Consider the following 21,438-nt stretch of genomic DNA (forward strand, 5'->3'; position numbering starts at 1 on the left):
TCTCCTTGTTATGTGCGGAGAAATTTAGCGAGGTTGGCGCCATGGTCCTGCTGATCATGGCCGTAGGTGGTCACATTGTCTCGATACGGAAACGTGGCCCGCAAGCCGTACCGGTCGACCATTCGGTCAATCTCCCTTTGGAAGACCGAAACCCCATTGGTGACGCTGAAGGGGACCCTAAGGAAGTGATATAGCCGGCCGTCTGCCTCGAAGGCGGTGTATGGCCAGTCCGATTTACGGATGGGGAGCTGGTGGTAAGCGTATTTCAGGTCCACCATTGAGAAGACCCGGTACTGTGCAATCTGGTTAACCATGTCAGAAATGCGTGGGAGGGGGTATGCGTCGAGCTGTGTGTACCTGTTGATGGTCTGGCTGTAGTCCATGACCATTTGGTTTTTCTCCCCAAACTTAACCACTACCACTTGAGCTCTCCAGGGGCTGTTGCTGGCCTCGATGACTCCCTCCTGAAGCAACCGCTGGACCTTGGACCTGCTGAAGGCCTTATCCTGGGTGCTGTACCATCTGCTCCTGGTGGCGATGGGTTTGCAATCTGGAGTTAGATTGGCAAAGAGGGAAGGAGGATCGACCTTTAGGGTCGCGAGGACGCACACAGTGAGGGGTGGTAAGGGTCCGCCGAATTTAAGGGTCAGGCCCTGGAGGTTGCACTGAAAGTCCAGGCCGAGGATAAGTTCAGCGCAGAGCCTATGGAGGATGTAGAGGCGAAAACCGTGGAACTCTACGCCTTGGACTGTGAGCTTGACCGTGCAGTAGCCCTGGATTGCTACGCGATGGGATCCGGAGGCCAGGGAGATACTTTGATTGGTAGGGTGTACCTTAAGGGAGCAGTGCCTTACTGTCTTCGGGTGTACAAAGCTCTCGGTGCTCCCGGAGTCCATTAGGCAGGAGATCACATGGCCGTTGACTTTCATGCTGGTGGATGCGTTGGTCAGAGTATGTGGTCGGGACTGGTCGATTGCCATGGATGCAAGTCATGGTTGATCGTCGGGTAGTGAGGCGGCCATTGGAGTTGGGGTTCTGAAACGTCGATGGTATCCATGTGCTGCGGTGTGGACAAGGTGGCGGCGCCCGGAGGTCCTGGGGTTTACAAAATGGCGCCGCCCATGGAACGCACGTATTGTGCGGGGGAGACGATGGCAGCGCCCATTGCTCGCATATGGCCTGGGGAGGAGAGGAGAATAGCGGTGCCCATTGTCCGTGACCGGGGGCGGTGGGTGCGTCCGTGGCCACTGAGCGGGCCTGGCACTCCGCTGCATAGTGGCCCTTCTTCCCGCTGGCCTTACAAAGGGCAGCGCGGGCCGGACAGCGTTGGCGGTCGTGCCTTTGCTGGCCGCAAAAATAGCATCGGGGCCCCCTGGAGATCACCGGCTGGCGCGTAGCGCAGGCGTATTGGGTGGGTAGCACCCCCGCTGGGGCGGCTGCCTGTGGGGCGCATGAAGCGTAGGAGGAGTGGGCCGCGCGGTTAGGGGCGTCGGACTGGACATTGCGCAGGGCGATCGTCATGGAGAGTGCTCGTGTTTTAGTCTCTGCGAGGTCCCTTCTGGGAGCCGCACCTGATAACATCGGACTCAATCCCAGTTACAAAAGTGTAGCACATAAGGAGATCTGAGTGCTCCTTAGCTGTAACGTCCTGGCAGTCACAGTCCCGCATTAGTGGGACCAGGGCCCTCCAGATCCCCTCGATTGACTCACCAGGTAGTTGAGTACGCGTTGCGTGTGTGTGTCTGGCGAAGAGCGTGTTCGTCTTCTGCTCATAATTTTCTTTGAGTCGAGTCATTGCGTCAGCGTAATTGGGCACATCCTGGATCAGCGGGAAGACTTTGGAGCTGAGTCTAGAGTATAAGATTTGAATCTTTTGAGCCTCTGGAACAGGGGTCGGCGCCGCGTTGATATATACTTCAAAACAAGCTAGCCAGTGCTGGAAGTCCTTTCTGGCGTCGCTTGCGTGTGGACCCAGCTGCAGGCGATCTGGTTTAATCCGGAGGTCCATCTTCTGAGTCTGATACTAGTAAATTGAGGCACGATCAATTTGACTGGAGACGAAGTTGAATCCAAACGGAGGCTTTATTAGTATCAGATGTGTGGCCTCCCACAGCAGCTAGCATAATGGCTGCGAGCTGGAAGCCACGCATATTTATAACCCGGCTCCTCGGCGGAGCAGGGGCCCCAGGTGAACCTGTAGTGCAGGTTCTACCTTTCAACCTCTAATATCAGAACACAGTGGTTTACCACACAAATAAAGGATGATTTTCAGAGATGGGACGCGCTTCCATTATTTCTGGCTGGGAGAGTGTAAATGGTGAAGATGACGGTCCTCCCAAGATTCCTAATTGTATTTCAGTGTCTCCCCATCTTTATTCCGCGGTCCTTTTGTAATCAGGTCAACAGAGTGATCACAGACTTCGTCTGGGTGGGTAATACCCATCGAGTAAGGAAGGTAATGCTTGAGTGGAGTCGCCAACTATTACTGGTCGGCTAATATAGCCATGATCAGGAAGTGGCTGGTGGGGGAGGGGGAGGCATGGGTGCGTATGGAGGTGGCTTCATGTAAGGGCACCAGTTTGTGGGCATTGGTAACTGCACCTCTGCCGTTCCTGCCGGCACGGTACTCCACCAGCCCCGTGGTGGTGGCGGCCCTGAGAGTTTGGGGCCAGTGGAGGCGGCATGTGGGAGCATCGGTCTGGTCCCCAATATGTGATAATCACCGATTTGCCCCGGGAAGTATGGATGGGGTTTCCGGTTATGGCGGAAAGTGGGAATTGAGAGGATGGGGGATGTGTTCAGAGAGGGGAGCTTTCCGAGTATGAGGGCGCTGGAGGAAAAGTTTGGGTTGGCGAGGGGAAACAAATTCAGGTGTCTGCAGGTAACCTTCCCGCTCCTACCGCTAAGGGGGATCAGGACAGGGTAGTTTCCAGAGGGTGGGTAGGAGAAGGGAGTGTCTCGGACATTTATGAGGAGCTTATGGGGTCGGAGGAGACGCAGACTGAGGAGCTGAAGCGCAAGTGGGAGGAGGAGCTGGGAGGTGAGATAGAGGATGGTCTGTGGGCAGACACGTTGAGTAGAGTCAACACGTCCGCAACATGTGCCAGGCTCAGCCTGATACAATTTAAGGTCGTTCACTGGGCTCACGTGACAGCGGCCCGGATGAGCAGATTCTTTGGGGTGGAAGACAGGGGCACAAAATGTGCGGGAGGACCAGCGAACCATGTCCACATGTTTTGGACATGTCCAAAGCTGAGGGAACTTTGGCAGGGATTTGTGGACGTCATGTCCACGGTGTTCAAAACAAGGGTGGCGCTGAGTCCAGAGGTGGCAGTTTTTGGGGTGTCGGAAGACCCGGGAATCCAGGAGGAGAAAGAGGCAGACGTTCTGGCCTTTGCTTCCCTGGTAGCCCAGAGACGGATACGATTAGCTTGGAGGGACTGAAAGCCCCCGAAGTCGGAGACCTGGCTATCGGACATGGCTAGCTTTCTCTGTTTGGAGAAAATCAAGTTCGCCTTGAGAGGGTCAATGTTAGGGTTCACCCAGAGGTGGCAACCTTTCATCGACTTCTTCGCGGAAAATTAATCGTCAGCAGACGGGGATGGGGGCGGGGGAGGGGGGGGGGGGATTAGTTTAGATTAGACTAGGGGGTTAATAAGGGTGGGTCCTGTACGAGAGGTAAATGGCTTTTGCACTATGTTTATGGTTTCATGTATATTTATTTTGTTGTTGTCACTATACCAAAAATACCTCAATAAAATGTTTATTAAAAGAAAAAAAAACACTGCAATGAAGTTACTGTTGCAGTTGAAAATATATTTCATTAAATATGAATAGAATTTGATTAAGTACTGAGTATAAATGTGATTGAAACTATGGGAGAACACTATTCATTTCTTTGACACATTCACTGTACTTATTGCCTTTGATTGACAGGTCTGTCTATTTTTGAAAAATGCGACCATTAAATTTATTGACGATCAGAAGGTTCCTTATGCATTCCAGGGTAATCAATGGGTTGGATATGACGACCAGCAGAGCTTCACCACCAAAGTAGGAGTTTTGAACTTACCTCTGTAATTTCACACCTTTGCCACAAATGAAAGGTGATGGTGTTGTGATATTCTCACTGAACCTGTCATCTCGAGACGCAGGGTAATGCCACGGGGAACCGGGTTTGTACCCCACCACAGATGGTGGAATTTGAATTTGTTGCATATCTGGAATTAAAATGAAACCTTTGCTGCAAATCCCCATTTGGTTCACCAATGTCCTTTTGGGCAGAAAATCTGTTGTTCTTGTGTGGCCAACGTGTGACTGCAGACCTGCAGCAACGTCATTGACTCGGAACTGCCGTCTGAAATGGCCCAGCAAACCATTTCATTTCAAGGGCAATTAGGGATTGGCATCAAATACAGTCCTTGCTAGTGATGCCCACATCCCACAAAAGAATAAAATCAAATTAATTTTTATGGTTCATTGGTAGCAGATGGGACGGGATTCTCCGCTGCCCGACGGTGCCGGCCCCTGATTGTGGCGATCGAGCGGTGAATCGATTCCGACGCCGCAATCTGGGCCGGCAACGGTTTGACGCCGGTTTGCGATTCTCCACCTCTCCGAATCGGCATCACGTGACACGCGCCGCTTGCGGTCGCAAGGCTGTTGGTGCCACATCAGGATGCGCACCCGCGATATTCCGCCCCCAATGGGCCGAGTTCCCGACGGCGCGGGACATGTGTGGTCTGAGCCGGCATGCCGGCTGTGGACGGTATCCAGTGCCACCACACTCGGCCGGGATCCATGCCGCTGGCCCGGCAGGGGGGACTGGTGGGGGGTGGCCCGGGGGGGTGCCAAGGGGTGGGCTGTGCGGTCGTGGTCTGCTGGTTAGGTTACGTGCAATGCCGGTGCCATGTTGTATGGCATGACCGGTGCAGGTTGTCAGCCGTGTACACGTGTGGCCCGGGACCCGGACATTCTCTGGCCATTTACGGCACGCTCTGTGGGTGTTTCACGGGGCGCGGGGCTAGCCCCTCACCAGTACTGGAATCAGTGAGGGGTTTTTGCCGATTTTCCTGATGTGAACTTCCTACAGATTCTCCGTTCGAGTCGGCCCTGAGCCGCAGAAACAAGGAATTCTATCCCAGCATTTGTTGAAATAAGGCAATTTTAATAATGCGGTTAAATTCATGGAGCTTTCTTCAATCAGCAGAAAGTTCTCCCACTGTTCTTCAACTGAAAATACTGTTTACTGAAAAATATGTAACTACAAGATAAAGAACAAGAGCATTCCTCAGGTGTAATAAAGGCTGAAGAAAATCTATCTTGTGTGGAGAAAGGGATTGTCCAGTAATGACTGTCACAACTCTGAATGTTGTCTAACGTGGGCAGGTCTCACTCTGCACCGAATCATGTCTCACATTGTGTTCATTTGGCACTTCTCCTGGCATAGGACGTAATAGATCATAGATCATAGAATTTACAGTGCAGAAGGAGGCCATTCGGCCCATCGAGTCTGCACCGGCTCTTGGAAAGAGACCCCACCCAAGGTCCACACCTCCACCCTATCCCCATAACCCAGTAACCCCACCCTATACTAAGGGCAATTTTGGACACTAAGGGCAATTTATCATGGCCAATCCACCTAACCTGCACATCTTTGGACTGTGGGAGGAAACCGGAGCACCCGGAGGAAACCTACGCACACACGGGGAGGATGTGCAGACTCCACACAGACAGTGACCCAAGCCGGGAATTGAACCTGGGACCCTGGAGCTGTGAAGCAATTGTACTATCCACAATGCTACCGTGCTGCCCATATTTAAGCAAGATCTGAGTATGAAAATGTGACCATTGGCTTTAAATTTGTTTGTTATCATTATTCTGCTCTGATAATCGCAAGAAAAGTGCATTACCAATAGATCTGCATGAAAAGAGGGGGGGAGGGGGGAGATTGGGGAGAGACATTGTAGCATCATCATCACAGTGAAGGGGCATCCAGCAGTTGGTCACTCTTGTCGTTTCCACATTCATTTCATGTTGTAAGACCCATTCCACACTCCATGTGATGTGATAGACCCTGTCATAATATACACCAGTACATCATGGTGCAGACACACACACTGATGGACACACAGTGGGACCAATCAACACACACAACACCGCAGCCAATCACCAGTTAGAGCACACGCACTATAAAGACAGGAGGCATCAGAGTTCCCGCGCATTCGGGATGCAGCCTCCCACAAGGACAGAGCTTACAGCTTACAGCACAGATCCTCACCACGTGCTGAATGCATAGACTGGTTAGGACAGACAAAGGTCTTTAGTTTAATCTAACATCGTGTTAACCCACAGTGAAAGTATGTTCAACAGTTTCTAACTTAATAAAATAGTGTTATACTATTTTAAGTGTTGGTGGTCTGTATGTGTTCCACGGATCCAGAGCACCCAACACATCAGACCCATTCTATATTTCATTGTCTGCGATGGACATATTTGTATTTTGGATTGGATACAAAAATAGATTTTGCAAATCATTATTGAAATAGGCTGTGAGCAACAGGATATCATATGGGGTGATAGATGGAAAGACTGAGGGTTTAGGATCTCGGGAACGTGTGTGAAATTGACGGAATTGAGATGAAGGAAATTGGTTTTGTGTTGAATGTCCTCCACCATTATTTGTTGGGGCAACATTAAATATAGTCAACTGGAAAAGCTTATTTCAAATCAATTCTGTTGGATGAAACATGTATATTATATTTGGGGTGCATTAATAACTGAAAAACAAGCTGATTATAGGAGAATAAGACTGGAAATAACAACAGCAATATTCCTCTATTCCTTGTCCTGAACACAATATGTCCATCGTGCGCTGTGACTCACCTGACCTGAATTCTTGTTGTTTGAAGGCTCAATGGGTGAAGGATAATAACTTTGGAGGTGCCATGCTGTGGGCTTTGAACCTAGATGATTATTCTGGATCTTACTGCAATCAAGGACCTTACCCTTTGGCAAAAACCTTGAAGGCCGTCCTTAACACCGGTAATTCTGGTAATTTATGAGATGTGAACCAATTAAAATTGGCAGCCTAGCTCTGTGGTGTATGATTTTGTTTAACAAGTCTTCTTCCGATGTGCAAAAGGTATCCGACCAGCCATGACCGTATCAAATGGAGGATCAGGCTCGATGGGCTGAATGGCCTGTTCCTATGTTCCTGCTCCTCACTCTGTAATCACACATCCCCATCAATGATGATGCTGTCATACCTCATTACTGCTCCTCTCAGTGCTGGTCTTATGCTGGGAAGAGGCTCCTCTGCGTGATTCAACTCTATTTCTCTGCTTCTCAAATTACTGTAAGGCTGGGAATCTTTGGGGCCACCCGCCAATGAAGGAAATCCCGATGTCTCGGTGGACTTGGCATTCAGCACCCAGAAGCTCTTGAGAAGAAAGAGATAGCCTCTTTAAGCAAATCGCAGCTAGAGAAACAGCTGCTCCTCTGAGCTAATGGATTGGATTTGTTTATAGTCACGTGTACCGAGGTACAGTGAAAAGTATGTTTCTGCGAGCAGCTCAACAGATCATTAAGTACATGAGAAGAAAAGGGAATAAAAGAAAATACATAATAGGGCAACATAACATATACAATGTAACTACATAAGCACTGGCATCGGGTGAAGCATACAGGGTGTAGTGTTAATGAGGTCAGTCCATAGGAGGGTCATTTAGGAGTCTGGTGACAGTGGGGAAGAAGCTGTTTTTGAGTCTGTTCGTGCGTGTTCTCAGACTTCTGTATCTCCTGCCCGATGGAAGAAGTTGGAAGAGTGAGTCAGCCGGGTGGGAGGAATCTTTGATTATGCTGCCCGCTTTCCCCAGGCAGCGGGAGGTGTAGATGGAGTCAATGGATGGGAGGCAGGTTTGTATGATGGACTGGGCGGTGTTCACGACTATCTGAAGTTTCTTGCGGTCCTGGGCCGAGCCGTTGCCATACCAGGCTGTGATGCAGCCCGATAGGATGCTTTCTATGGTGCACCTGTAAAAGTTGGTAAGGGTTAATGCGGACATGCCGAATTTCCTTAGTTTCCTGAGTTGGTGTAGGCGCTGTTGTGCTTTCTTGGTTGTAGCGTCGACGTGGGTGGACCAGGACAGATTTTTGGAGATGTGCACCCCTTGGAATTTGAAACTGCTAACCATCTCCACCTCGGCCCGTTGATGCTGACAGGACTGTGTACAGTACTTTGGTTCCTGACGTCAATGACCAGCTCTTTAGTTTTGCTGGCATTGAGGGAGAGATTGTTGTCGCTGCATCACTCCACTAGGTTCTCTATCTCCCGCCTGTATTCTGACTCGTCGTTATTCGAGATCCGGCCCACGATGGTCGTATCGCCAGCAAACATGTAGATGGAGTTGGAACCAAGTTTTGCCACGCAGGCGTGTGTGTACAGGGAGTATAGTAGGGGGCTAAGTACGCAGCCTTGCGGGGCGCCGGTGTTGAGGACTATTGTGGAGGAGGTGTTGTTGTTCATTCTTACTGATTGTGGTCTGTTGGTCAGAAAATCGAGGATCCAGTTGCGGAGTGGGGAGCCAAGTCCGAGGTTTTGGAGCTTTGATATGAGCTTGGCTGGGATTATGGTGTTGAAGGCGGAGCTGTAGTCAATAAATAGGAGTCTGATATAAGAGTCCTTGTTTTCGAGATGCTCTAGGGATGAGTATAGGGCCAGGGAAATGGCGTCTGATGTGGACCGGTTGCAGCGGTATGCGAATTGCAGTGGATCAAGGCGTTCTGGGAGTATGGAGGTGATGCGCTTCATGATCAACCTCTCGAAGCACTTCATTACGACTAAAGTCAGGGCCACTGGACGGTAGTCATTGAGGCACGTTGCCTGGTTCTTCTTTGGTACCGGTATGGTGGTGGTCTTCTTGAAGCAGGTGGGGACTTCGGAGTGGAGTAGGGACAGGTTAAAGATGTCCGTGAATACCTCTGCCAGCTGGTCCGCGTAGGCTCTGGTTGCACGACCAGGGATCCCGTCTGGGCCCGTCGCCTTCCGAGGGTTCACTTTCAGGAAGGCCAATCTGACTTCGGAAGCGGTGATGGTGGGTATGGGTGAATTATGGGCTGCTGGGGCACTCAACAGCGGATTGTTGGTTACCTGCTCGAACCAAGCATATAATGCATTGAGTTCATCGGGGAGGGGTGCGCTGCTGCCAGAGATACTATTCGGCTTTGCTTTGTAGCCCGTTATGTTGTTTAGTCCTTGCAACAACCGCAGAGAGTCTGTCTGTGACTCTAGCTTGGTTTGATAGTCTCTCTTGGCATCTCGGATGGCTTTGCGGAGGTCGTACATGGATTTCTTGCATAGGTCAGGATCGTCTGTCTCGAACGCCTCAGATCTGTCCTTCAGTATGGAGTCAATCTCGCGATTGAGCCATGGTTTCCGGTTGGGGAACGCACGTACTGCTTTCTTTGGCACGCAGTCATCCACACATTTGCTGATGAAGTCTGTGACGGTGGTGGCATACTCATTTAAGTTGGTTGCTGAGTTCTTAAATATGGACCAGTCCACTGTCTCTAAGCAGTCACGTAAGAGCTCTTCTGTCACCTCGGACCAGCACTGCACAACCTTCTGAGCTGGATTCTCCCACTTAAGTTTCTGCTGGTATGCCGGGAGAAGGAGCACCGTCTTATGGTCTGATTTCCCAAAGTGCGGTCGGGGGATGGAAAGGTAGGCGCCCTTGATTTTTGAGTAGCAGTGGTCAAGAGTGTTGTCGCCCCTGGTGGGACAGGAGATGGGCTGGTGAAATTTTGGCAGTACACTCTTGAGGTTGGCCTTGTTGAAGTCTCTGGCCACGATGAACAAGGCCTCCGGGTGTTCTGTTTCGTAGTTGTTTATTACTGTGTATAGTTCGTCCAGCGCCTTCCTCACTGCTGCCTGGGGTGGGATGTAGACCGCTGTGATAATGGCTGAAGTGAACTCCCGTGGAAGATAATATGGGCGGCACTTCACGGTCAGGTATTCCAGGTCCGGGAGCAGTAGGTCGCCAGGGTCACCACATCCAAGCACAAGGAGGAGTTGATGAGGAGGCAAACCCCTCCACCCTTCGCTTTGCCTGATGATGCAGTGCGGTCCGCCCGGTGAATTGAGAAGCCTTCATGTTGTATGGCACAGTCCGGTGAGGTAGGGGTGAGCCATGTCTCTGTGAAACAGAGCACACAGCAGTCTCTTACTTCCCTCTGAGAGGTAAGTCTGGAGTTAAGTTCATCCAGCTTGTTTTTGATCGCTTGGACGTTTGCCAGGAGTATGCTGGGGAGAGGGGTCTTGAAACTCGTTGCTTCAGTCTAACCTGCAGACCGCCGCGTTTCCCTCGGTTCCTCGGTTAGCGGCTGCTGCTGGATGATCCTGGGATCCGATGGCAGATGTCAGCTCTTATGGAAGGTAGGTGGTCGCGTCTTCTGATCCCTGCAGAACTATAAAAATCAACTATCTTAATCCTCCCTTTGAAACTGCTTGAACCTATCAATCAGAAAGGCAATGGTCCATAAAATTGAATGTAAGCAATGCAATTCAAATATTTTAGCCTTCTAAGCATACAAACCGGCTGGTAAAAGTTAAAGAGCGATGAAATTGACTATGAAAAGCAACTTGAAAGGTTTCCACCACATTAAAGAGAATATTCTTATCTTTATTTCACAGGTCTTTGAACATGACATACTACGGTCCAGGTCTAGTCTAATGGGTTTCGGGCTACAAATGGGATCACTTAAAATATCAATAACAAAATGAGAAAGAAAAAAGAACCCAACAGGGTTAAGTACAAAACACATCCTAAAATAGTAACCTCCCAAAACCCTCCCCCCCTGTACATAAATAATAAACTAACATTAACACCCCGACTTAACACAACAGGTGTATACACCCCCTCAGACGACCCAGTGTAAATAACATAAACAAAAATAAAGTAAACCCCCCCCCCCCCCTCCGAGCTGCTGCTGCCATTGACCAATGTCTAGCGTTCTGCCAGAAAGTCTAAGAACGGTTGCCACCGCCTAAAGAACCCTTGCACCGACCCTCTCAAGGAGAATTTCACCCTCTCCAATTTTAATGAACCCTGCCATATCGCTGATCCAGGATTCCACGCTTGGGGGCCTCGCATCTTTCCACTGAAGGAGAATCCTCCGCCGGGCTACCAGGGACGCAAAGGCCAGAATTCCGGCCTCTTTCGCCTCCTGCACTCCCGGCTCCTCTGCCACCCCAAATATTGCAAGCCCCCAGCCCGGTTTGACCCTGGATCCTACCACCCTTGACACCCTCCTCGCTACGCCCTTCCAAAATTCCTCCAGCGCTGGGCATGCCCAGAACATATGGGTGTGATTTGCTGGGCTCCCTGAGCACCTAACACACCTGTCCTCACCCCCAAAGAACCGGCTCATCCTTGTCCCGGTCATGTGTGACCTGTGCAGCACCTTAAACTGTATGAGGCTGAGCCTCGCGCACGAAGAGGAAGAATTCACCCTCCCTAGGGCATCTGCCTACGTCCCCTCTTCGATCTCCTCTCCTAACTCCTCCTCCCACTTACCTATCAACTCCACCACCGAGGCCTCCTCCTCCTCCTGCATCACCTGGTAAGTTTCCGAGATCTTCCCCACTCCCACCCACCCCCCCGAGAGCACCCTGTCCTGTACTGTGCATGGCAGTAGCCGCGGGAATTCCACCACCTGCCGTCTGGCAAACGCCCTTACCTGTAAGTACCTGAAGGTGTTCCCCGGGGGAGCCCGTACTTCTCCTCCAGCTCACCCAAGCTCGCGAACTTCCCGTCCATAAACAGGTCCCCCAACTTTCGTATCCCTGCCCTGTGCCACCCCGAAAACCCTCCACCTGTTCTTCCTGGGGCGAACCGGTGGTTCCCCCGTAATGGGGTCCACGCCGAGGCCCCAACTTCCCCCCTATGCTGCCTCTACTACCCCCAAATTTTTAGGGCCGCCACCACCACCGGGATCGTGGTATACCTCCTTGGAGGGAGCGGCAGCGGCGCCGTTGCCAGCGCCCCCAGACTCGTACCCACACAGGACGCCGTCTCCAGCCTCTTCCATGCAGACCCCTCCCCCTCCATCACCCACTTGCGCACCATCGTCGCATTGGCGGCCCAGTAGTACCCACAGAGGTTGGGCAGCGCCAGCCCCCCCCTATCTCTACTCCGCTCCAGGAACACCCTTCTCACCCTCTGAGTCCTTCGCGCCCACACAAACCCCATTATACTCCTGTTAACCCGCCTGAAAAAAGCCTTTGGGATAAACACGGGGAGGCACTGGAACAGGAACAACAACCTTGGGAGCACCGTCATTTTGATTGACTGCACCCTACCCGCCAAGGACAGCGGCAACGCGTCCCACCTCTTGAACTCCTCCTCCATTTGCTCCACCAGCCTTGTAAAGTTAAGCCTATGCAGGGCCCCCCAGCTCCTGGCCACCTGGACCCCCAAATATCTGAAGCTCCTCTCTGCCCTTTTTAGTGGGAGCTCGCCAATCCCCCTCTCCTGGTCCCCTAGCTGAACTACGAACAGCTCGCTCTTCCCCATATTGAGCTTGTACCCCGAAAAGTCCCCGAATTCCCTAAGGATCCTCATTACCTCTGGCATTCCTATTCCGGGTCCGCCACATACAGCAGCAGGTCATCCGCATAAAGCGACACCCTATGCTCCTCCCCACCCCGCACCAACCCCCTCCAGTTCCTCGACTCTCTCAGTGCCATAGCCAGGGGTTCAATCACCAGTGCGAAGAGCAGGGGGGACAGGGGACAACCCTGTCTCGTCCCCGGTGCAACCGAAAGTACTCGGACCGCCTCCTATTTGTGGTCACACTCGCCATCGGGACCTCATACAACAACTTAACCCACCTGACAAACCCCTCCCCAAACCCGAACCTCTTCAGCACCTCCCACAGGTACCCCCACTCTACCCTATCGAAGGCTTTCTCAGCGTCCATCGCCATCACTATCTCCGCCTCCCCCTCCCTCGCCGGCATCATGATAACGTTCAAAAGCCTCCGCACATTCGCGTTCAACTGTCTCCCCTTCACAAACCCCGTCTGGTCTTCATGGATGATCTGCGGCACACAATCCTCAATCCTCGTGGCTAAGACCTTCGCCAGCACCTTGGCATCTACATTTAGCAAGGAAATCGGTCTGTAAGACCCACATTGCAGGGGATCCTTGTCCCGCTTCAGGATCAAGGAGATCAGTGCCCGGGACATCGTCGGGGGTAAAGCCCCCCCCCCCTCCCTTGCCTCATTAAAGGTCCTAACTAACAGCGGGCCCAACAGGTCCATATATTTTTTATAGAATTCGACCGGGAAACCATCCAGCCCCGGTGCCTTCCCCGCCTGCATGCTCCCTATCCTTTTGATCAGCTCCTCCAGCCCAATCGGGGCCCCCAGTCCTGCCACCAGTCCCTCTTCTACCTTTGAAAACCTCAATTGGTCCAGGAAACGGCCCATCCCTCCCTCCTCCCGTGGGGGCTCGGATTGGTACAATTCCTGGTAGAAGTCCCTGAAGACCCCATTGATGCCAACCCCACTCCGCACCATGCTCCCTCCCCTGTCCTTAACTCCCCCGATCTCCGTAGCTGCGTCCCGCTTCCAAAGCTGATGCGCCAGCATCCGGCTTGCCTTTTCCCCATATTCATAAACCGCCCCCTGGGCCTTCCTCCACTGCAACTCCGCCTTCCTGGTGGTCACCAGGTCGAATTCGGCCTGGATGCTGCACCTCTTCCTCAACAATCCTTCCTCAGGTTCTTCTGCATACCTCCTGTCTACCCTCACCATCTCCCCCACCAACATCTCCCTCTCCCTCCCGCTCCCTCCGCTCCTTGTGGGCCCTAATGGAGATCAGCTCTCCCCTCACCACCGCCTTCAGTGCCTCCCATACCATCCCCACTCGGACCTCCCCATTGTCGTTGGTCTCCAAGTACCTCTCTATACTTCCTCGGACCCGCTCGCTCACCTCCTGGTCCGCCAACAGCCCCACCTCCAAGCGCCACAGCGGGCGCTGGTCCCTCTCCTCCCCCATCTCCAAGTCCACCCAATGCGGTGCGTGGTCCGAAATGGCTATTGCCGAATACTCGGTATCCTCTACTCTCGCTATCAGCGCCCTACTCAAAATGAAAAAGTCGATTCGAGAATAAGCCTTATGGACATGTGAGAAGAATGAAAATTCCCTAGCCCCCGGCCTTGCAAATCTCCAAGGGTCCACCCCTCCCATTTGGTCCATAAATCCCGCTCAACACTCTAGCTGCCGCCGGCTTCCTACCCGTCCTAGACCTGGAGCAATCCAGTGCCGGATCCGACACCGTGTTAAAGTCTCCACCCATTATCAGGCCCCCCACTTCCAAGTCTGGGATCCGACCCAACATACGCCGCATAAAACCTGCATCGTCCCAGTTCGGAGCACACACATTGACCAGTACCACCCTCTCTCCCTGCAACTTACCACTTACCATTATGTATCTGCCGCCATTATCTGCCACAATGCTCGACGCCTCGAATGGCACCTTCTTTCCCACCAAGATCGCCACCCCTCGATTTTTGGCATCTAGCCCCGAGTGAAACACCTGACCTACCCACCCTTTCCTCAGTCTTACCTGGTCTGCCACCTTCAGGTGTGTCTCCTGGAGCATAACCACATCCGCCTTGAGCCCCTTCAGGTGCGCGAACACGCGGGCCCGCTTAACCGACCCATTCAGTCCCCTTACATTCCAGGTTATCAGCCGGATCAGGGGGCTACCCTCCCCCTCCCCCGCCGACTAGCCATGACCCCTCCTCGGCCAGCCACGCGCCCGCACCCCACACCCGGCCCGCTCCTCACAGCGGCATACCCCCGTCTCGACACCCCCCACTCGCTCCAGCTCCTCCTTGACCTTAGCAGCAGCAACTCGATCCCCCCCCCCGCCATGGCTAGGACCCATCCTAGCTGGTTTACTCCCCCCATTGCACTTCCACAAGTCAGCTGACTCCTGCTGACCCCGGCCACTCCCGCCTCCCCTTCGACTCCTCCCATTGTGTGGCACACCCTCCTCTCCCGCTCCCCATCGACAGGCTCTCCCCCTCCCCCCTCCATTCTAAGCGCGGGAAACAATCCTCGCTTCCCCGCCCCGGCCCCGCCCCCCCCAGTCTTCGGCACGGGAAAAAAATCCCGCGCTCTCCACCTACCAGGCCCCGTCACCAACCAAAACAGTGCCCAACCTGCCCCATCCACCCTCCCCAACCCGAAAGAGAAAAACACAGAGAAAAGGAAACCCAAAACAATGCAAAGGCCCTCCCGCCGTCGAACCAAAAATAGACATAACATATCCACCGCAGTCCCCAATCGCCCATCCCGACCCTCAGTCTGTGTCCAGCTTCTCGGCCTGAACAAAGGCCCATGCCTCCTCCGGAGACTCAAAATAATGGTGCCGGTCCTTGTAGGTAACCCACAATCGCGCCGGCTGCAACATGCCAAACTTCACCCCCTTCCTGTGCAGCACCGCCTTCGCTCGATTGTACCCGGCCCTCCTCTTCGCCACCTCCGCGCTCCAGTCCTGATATATCCGAACCTCCGCCTTCTCCCACCTGCTGCTCCTCTCCTTCTTGGCCCACCTGAGCACACACTCCCGATCAGCGAACCGATGAAACCGCACCAGCACCGCCCAGGGCGGCTCGTTAGCCTTGGGCCTCCTCGCCAGCACTCTATGGGCCCCTTCCAGCTCCAGGGGCCCCTGGACGGACCACGCTCCCATTAGTGAGTTCAACATGGTGACCACATAGGCCCCCACGTCCGGCCCCTCCAGCCCCTCCGGGAGGCCCAGAATCCGCAGATTCTTCCGCCTCGGCCGATTCTCCATCTCCTCGAACCGCTCCTGCCATTTCTTGTGGAGCGCCTCGTGCGCCTCCACCTTTACCGCCAGGCCTAAGATTTCGTCCTCATTGTCAGAGATCTTTTGTTGAGCCTCTCGGATTGCCACCCCCTGGGCCGTCTGTGTCTCCAGCAGCTTATCAATAGAAACCTTCATCGGCTCCAGCAGGTCCGTTTTAATCTCTCTGAGGCAGCGCTGGATACCCTCCTGTTGCTCCTCTGCCCACTGCCTCTGCGCTGCCTGGTCTCCGCCCGCCGCCATTTTGTCCTTCTTCCCTCCCTTCTTCTGGTCCACCACCACCTTTTTTGTTGCCCCGCTCCTAGTTAAAGCCATAAACTGATGGGGAGCTTTTATTAACTCCTTCCCACACCGGGAAACATCGAAAGGTGCCGTTGGGGGCCCTGAAAAGAGCCCAAAAGTCAGTTTTTGCGGGAGCCGCCGAATGTGCGACTTAGCTCCGCATAGCCGCAACCGGAAGTCTCGAGAGGGAATCCTTTTGGCAGTGTTCGCTTCACCAATCTGCCCCAAAAAGTCTGTGAAAACTCCAGAAAAAGGTCTGAGAGTAAGTTCCAGACGGGAGCTGCCAAATGCGCGACCTACTCCTCCATGGCCGCCACCGGAAGCCTCATCCCCGCTTCTTCAATGGCCTTGGTAGATCTCTTCACAGTTGTTCCCTCTGCTGCTAGAAATCACCTTTATTAGGGGCCCTCAAATCAGGTTGCAGCTTTAAGCTTGCCCTTCCCCCGCCTGCATGCTGGAAAAGGCTCCTCTCTCCCCTGCAGTTACAGACAAATCTTTTACTGTTTCTGCCGGGCCTGGTAACCAAAAGACATAACATTCCTGGGGGACACTGTCAGGGGAATGTTACAGTCTTCTTCCCACACCGGGAAATGTCAAACAAATGCCGTGGGGGCCCTGTAAATGAGCCCAAAAGTCCATTCCAAGCAGGAGCTACCGAATATGCGACCTAGCTCTGCATAGCCGCACCCGGAAGTGTCAGAACTGTATTTTTGAGATACTGATGGACTGTTTAAATGGTTTAAAGGCTGCAGATGGGAAAAGCAGCCAAACGGCTCCCCTCCCAGGAAAGCCCCATGAGGAGGCTGAAATGGGGACTGGAGAGGGGTACCAAAGAGGGCTAGTGAGGGTATACCCTTGTCAGTGATCTGGGGGCGGGGGTTGCAGAGCATTCTGAGCTTGGGGAGCCCTTGAACAATGGTGCCCCGGTCTCTGAGGAGCAGGACTTGCCAGAGTGATTTGGTCAGCACCCAGGCAGGTCCAGCGAGATCAGCCAATGAATGGCGCATTGGGGTCGCTCCTAGAGCCAGGGAAATCACTCCGGTTTTGCCGCCATCGGACCACATAGTCGCTGATTAGGATAATCGGGCCCTAAGTTTCAAATGTTACTATCATTAATAACACACAATTAAGTATTTTCCAAGAAAAATGACATTTTGTTTGACCCTGAATGAGGATGTATAAAGTCACCAGCCCCTGGTTCAATTATTCCCTTCCCAATAACCCAGTTAATGCCTGAATTCTCCACTTAGTCTTGACAGCTCATGTACAAGGCCATGGGAGGCTGTGTAGTCTTATTATAAAGTTAAATGTTGCACAAATAATGACAATGTCAAGATCTCTAAATATGTCAAGGTTTCTGAAGATAAAAAGTAGTTTATGTTACTTTGGAAGAGGGGCTGATTGACCAAATGTAACAATAAAGTTTTCAAATTGCCTTTCATCTCCTTCCATGGTCTGGACCCATTGTTCCTCTGTAACCTCCTGTTACATCGATACATAGAAGATAGGAACAGGAGGAGGCCTTTTGGCCCTTTGAGCCTGCTCCGCCATTCATCACCATCATGGCTGATCATCCAACTCAATAGCCTAATCCTGCTTTCTCCCATTCTCCCCAAGTGGTATATCTGGCCGCCTCTTGAATATTGTCATGTGAAAGTACCTTTAAGAAATGGGTGTTTAAAAAATGTACCTTTAAGAAATGGGTGTTTATCAGTGATGTCAGAGAGCTGGTTTAGCACACTGGGCTAAATCGCTGGCTTTTAAAGACAACCAAGGCAGGACAGCAACACAGTTCAATTCCCGTACCAGCTTTCCCGAACAGGCGCCGGAATGTGGTGACTAGGGGCTTTTCACAGTAACTTCATCGAAGCCTACTTGTGACAATAAGCGATTTTCATTTCATTTCATTTCAGAGTGGGTGGAGCTGGGCCGTCTGTCAGCTTTTTACTTTCGTTTTAGGCTGTTTGCTGCAGGGTGTGTTTTGGTTTTGTTTTCAGTGTTGGAGCTGAAGCCCGACAAAGCAGGTGTACTGCTGTTCTCTCTGCCATGAAAAGACTATCTCTTGATGATTTGGTGAATTCAGAATTATGAATGTTCTCAGTAGTGAATGTAAACCTAATGTGCTTCTGTTAAAAGGTTTTTCTTTTGTCTTCTGGATGTTGTTTGGAAAGTTATTAAGGATTACTTAGTGTTGTATTGTTTGGGGGTTGTATTTGAATTGATGGTTGCTAAGATGTTCACTGTATGTTTTAAAAAGGTTAACTTGAGTTCATAGAATAAACATTGTTTTGCTTTAAAAAATACTTTTCCATTTCTGCTGTACCACACCTGTAGAGGGGGCCGTGTGCTCCCCATACCACAATCTATTAAAAGTTATGGGTCAGGTGAACTCCATGATACACTTTGGGGTTCTCTAAACCCTGGCCCATAACAATATATTCAATGTTTTATCATCAACCAGTTCCTGTGGTAATGAATTCCACAGGCTCACCACTCTTTGGGTGAAGAAATGTCTCCTCATCTCTGTCCGAAATAGTTTACCCTGAATCCTCAGACTGTGATTCCTGGTTCTGGACACACCCAACATTGGGAACACCTTCCCTGCATCTACCCTGTCTAGTCCTGTTAGAATTTTATAAGTCTCTGATAAGTCTGCCCTAGTCTTCCAGGTCTAGTCATTCTTTTACGCATTCTCCACTTCACCCACCACAGCAGAGTCCTTAACTGTCTTCGCCATACAGTCTGAAGCTCTGTTTCTAAATCTTTCTACACACTGATCCCCCTACAGGGACTCCTCAAACCCTTCCGCATTCTCCATGACTTCAATTACTTCCTCAAGTTTCTACAACGGCTATTCAATATCTTTTTCAATTTCTGTGGGTGCTTTTTGAATTCGAGGTGTAGTGTCAGTGCAATATTTTGAGAAGCAGAAATTCCTGACATCTGGGGCGTCATTCTCCGCTGGCGGGAGTCTCCGTTTTGCCGGCGCCCGGGGGTTTCCCGAGGGTGTGGGGCTGCCCCACACTGGGAAACCCCATTGACCGGCCGGTGTAACGGAGCATCCCGCCGGCGGGTCGGGGCAGAAATGTGGCGGGGCGGGGCGGAGAGTTTCGCTCCAGGTCTGAATTTGTATTTTCGTAGATTTTTCCCACTTGTTCTAAACTTACAGTGTATTATTTGTGGAGGCAATTGAGCCTGAATTGAGAATGAAAATCTTTAGTAAAATCAAAATCATTAAACTATTGTCAACGCTTTGTTTCACAGGCCGTGGGAACGCTGGAGCACAACATCGTTGCTCTGGGAAGCCAAATGGGTTCTATCCTATCCCAAATGCACCTGGTAAATTTTACAATTGTGATAATAGACAAACTGAAATGATGAATTGCGCTGCTCCTTTGACCTATGATCATAGGTGTCATTGTTGCTTGCAGCAAAAAATGACAACATTCGCAATTGAATAATATTGCACAGATTGCACCGGAGTTGAATGTTAAATTAAAGCACTCAAAATAAAAACAAAAATGAGTTTGACATGTTAGTTTGGCAATGCATTGCCAGAATTCAATGTAGTAATTATGATGGCCTCATAAGTAACTGTAGTTATATTTAGCTTGAAGAAATTGATTGTTGTACTGAATGACTTATTTACAAGGAAAGATGTTTTATCATTAAACAGTCAATAGCCAAGAATTATGCAAAAGAGAATGGTTTGACTATGTTCGAATGGAAACATGTGTGGTGGTGTCAATAAAGAAGCTGGGGGAGGGGGGGGGGTCAGCACGGTGCCGCAGTGGTTAGCACGGCTGCCTCATGGCGCAGAGGACCCGGGTTCAATCCCGGCCCCAGGCCACTGTCCGTGTGGTGTTTGCTCATTCTCCCCGTGTCTGCGTGGGTTTCACCCCCACAACCCAAAGATGTGCAGGGGAGGTGGATTGGCCACGCTAAATTACAAAGAACAAAGAACAAAGAAATGTACAGCACAGGAACAGGCCCTTCGGCCCTCCAAGCCCGTGCCGACCATGCTGCCCGACTAAACTACAATCTTCTACACTTCCTCGGTCCGTATCCCTCTATTTCCATCCTATTCATGTATTTGTCAAGATGCCCCTTAAATGTCACTATCGTCCCTGCTTCCACCACCTCCTCCGGTAGCGAGTTCCAGGCAACCACTACCCTCTGCGTAAAAAACTTGCCTCGTACATCTACTCTAAACCTTGCCCCTCTCACCTTAAACCTATGCCCCCTAGTAATTGACCCTCTACCCTGGGGAAAAGCCTCTGACTATCCACTCTGTCTATGCCCCTCATAATTTTGTAGACCTCTATCAGGTCGCCCCTCAACCTCCTTCGTTCCAGTGAGAACAAACCGAGTTTATTCAACCGCTCCTCATAGCTAATGCCCTCAATACCAGGCAACATTCTGGTAAATCTCTTCTGCACCCTCTCTAAAGCCTCCACATCCTTCTGGTAGTGTGGCGACCAGAATTGAACACTATACTCCAAGTGTGGCCTAACTAAGGTTCTATACAGCTGCAACATGACTTGCCAATTCGTATACTCAATGCCCCGGCCAATGAAGGCAAGCATGCCGTATGCCTTCTTGACTACCTTCGCCACCTGTGTTGCCCCTTTCAGTGACCTATGGACCTGTACTCCTAGATCTCTCTGACTTTCAATACTCTTCAGGGTTCTACCATTCACTGTATATTCCCTACCTGCATTAGACCTTCCAAAATGCATTACCTCACATTTGTCCGGATTAAACTCCATCTGCCATCTCTCCGCCCAAGTCTCCAAACAATCTAAATCCTGCTGTATACTCTGACAGTCCTCATCGCTATCCGCAATTCCACCAACCTTTGTGTCGTCTGCAAACTTACTAATCAGACCAGTTACATTTTCCTCCAAATCATTTATATATACTATAAACAGCAAAGGTCCCAGCACTGATCCCTGCGGAACACCACTGGTCACAGCCCTCCAATTAGAAAAGCATCCTTCCATTGCTACTCTCTGCCTTCTATGACCTAGCCAGTTCTGTATCCACCTTGCCAGCTCACCCCTGATCCCGTGTGACTTCACCTTTTGTACTAGTCTACCATGAGGGACCTTGTCAAAGGCCTTACTGAAGTCCATATAGACAACATCCACTGCCCTACCTGCATTAATCATCTTTGTGACCTCCTCGAAAAACTCTATCAAGTTAGTGAGACACGACCTCCCCTTCACAAAACCATGCTGCCTCTCACTAATAC

The 21,438-nt window shown here is 51.3% G+C and overlaps 1 protein-coding gene across 3 annotated transcripts in view; it reads left to right on the forward strand.

The window, feature by feature from the left end:
• LOC140393658 (probable chitinase 10) overlaps positions 1-19,874 on the forward strand; it is a 132,756-nt gene extending 112,882 nt beyond the window's left edge. For 2 of the 3 annotated variants that reach the window (XM_072479941.1, XM_072479942.1), the window contains exons 25-27: positions 3,937-4,053; positions 6,912-7,053; positions 19,449-19,874. In XM_072479941.1, coding sequence (XP_072336042.1) covers positions 3,937-4,053; positions 6,912-7,053; positions 19,449-19,645 — 456 coding nt within the window. In that variant the 3' untranslated portion in view covers positions 19,646-19,874. The remainder of the gene's footprint in view (positions 1-3,936; positions 4,054-6,911; positions 7,054-19,448) is intronic. The other variant, XM_072479943.1, reaches the window with a different exon arrangement.
• The last annotated feature ends 1,564 nt before the right edge of the window (positions 19,875-21,438 follow it).

Source organism: Scyliorhinus torazame, chromosome 17 (genome assembly GCF_047496885.1).
Source record: "Scyliorhinus torazame isolate Kashiwa2021f chromosome 17, sScyTor2.1, whole genome shotgun sequence".
Classification (NCBI taxonomy): Eukaryota; Metazoa; Chordata; class Chondrichthyes; order Carcharhiniformes; family Scyliorhinidae; genus Scyliorhinus; species Scyliorhinus torazame.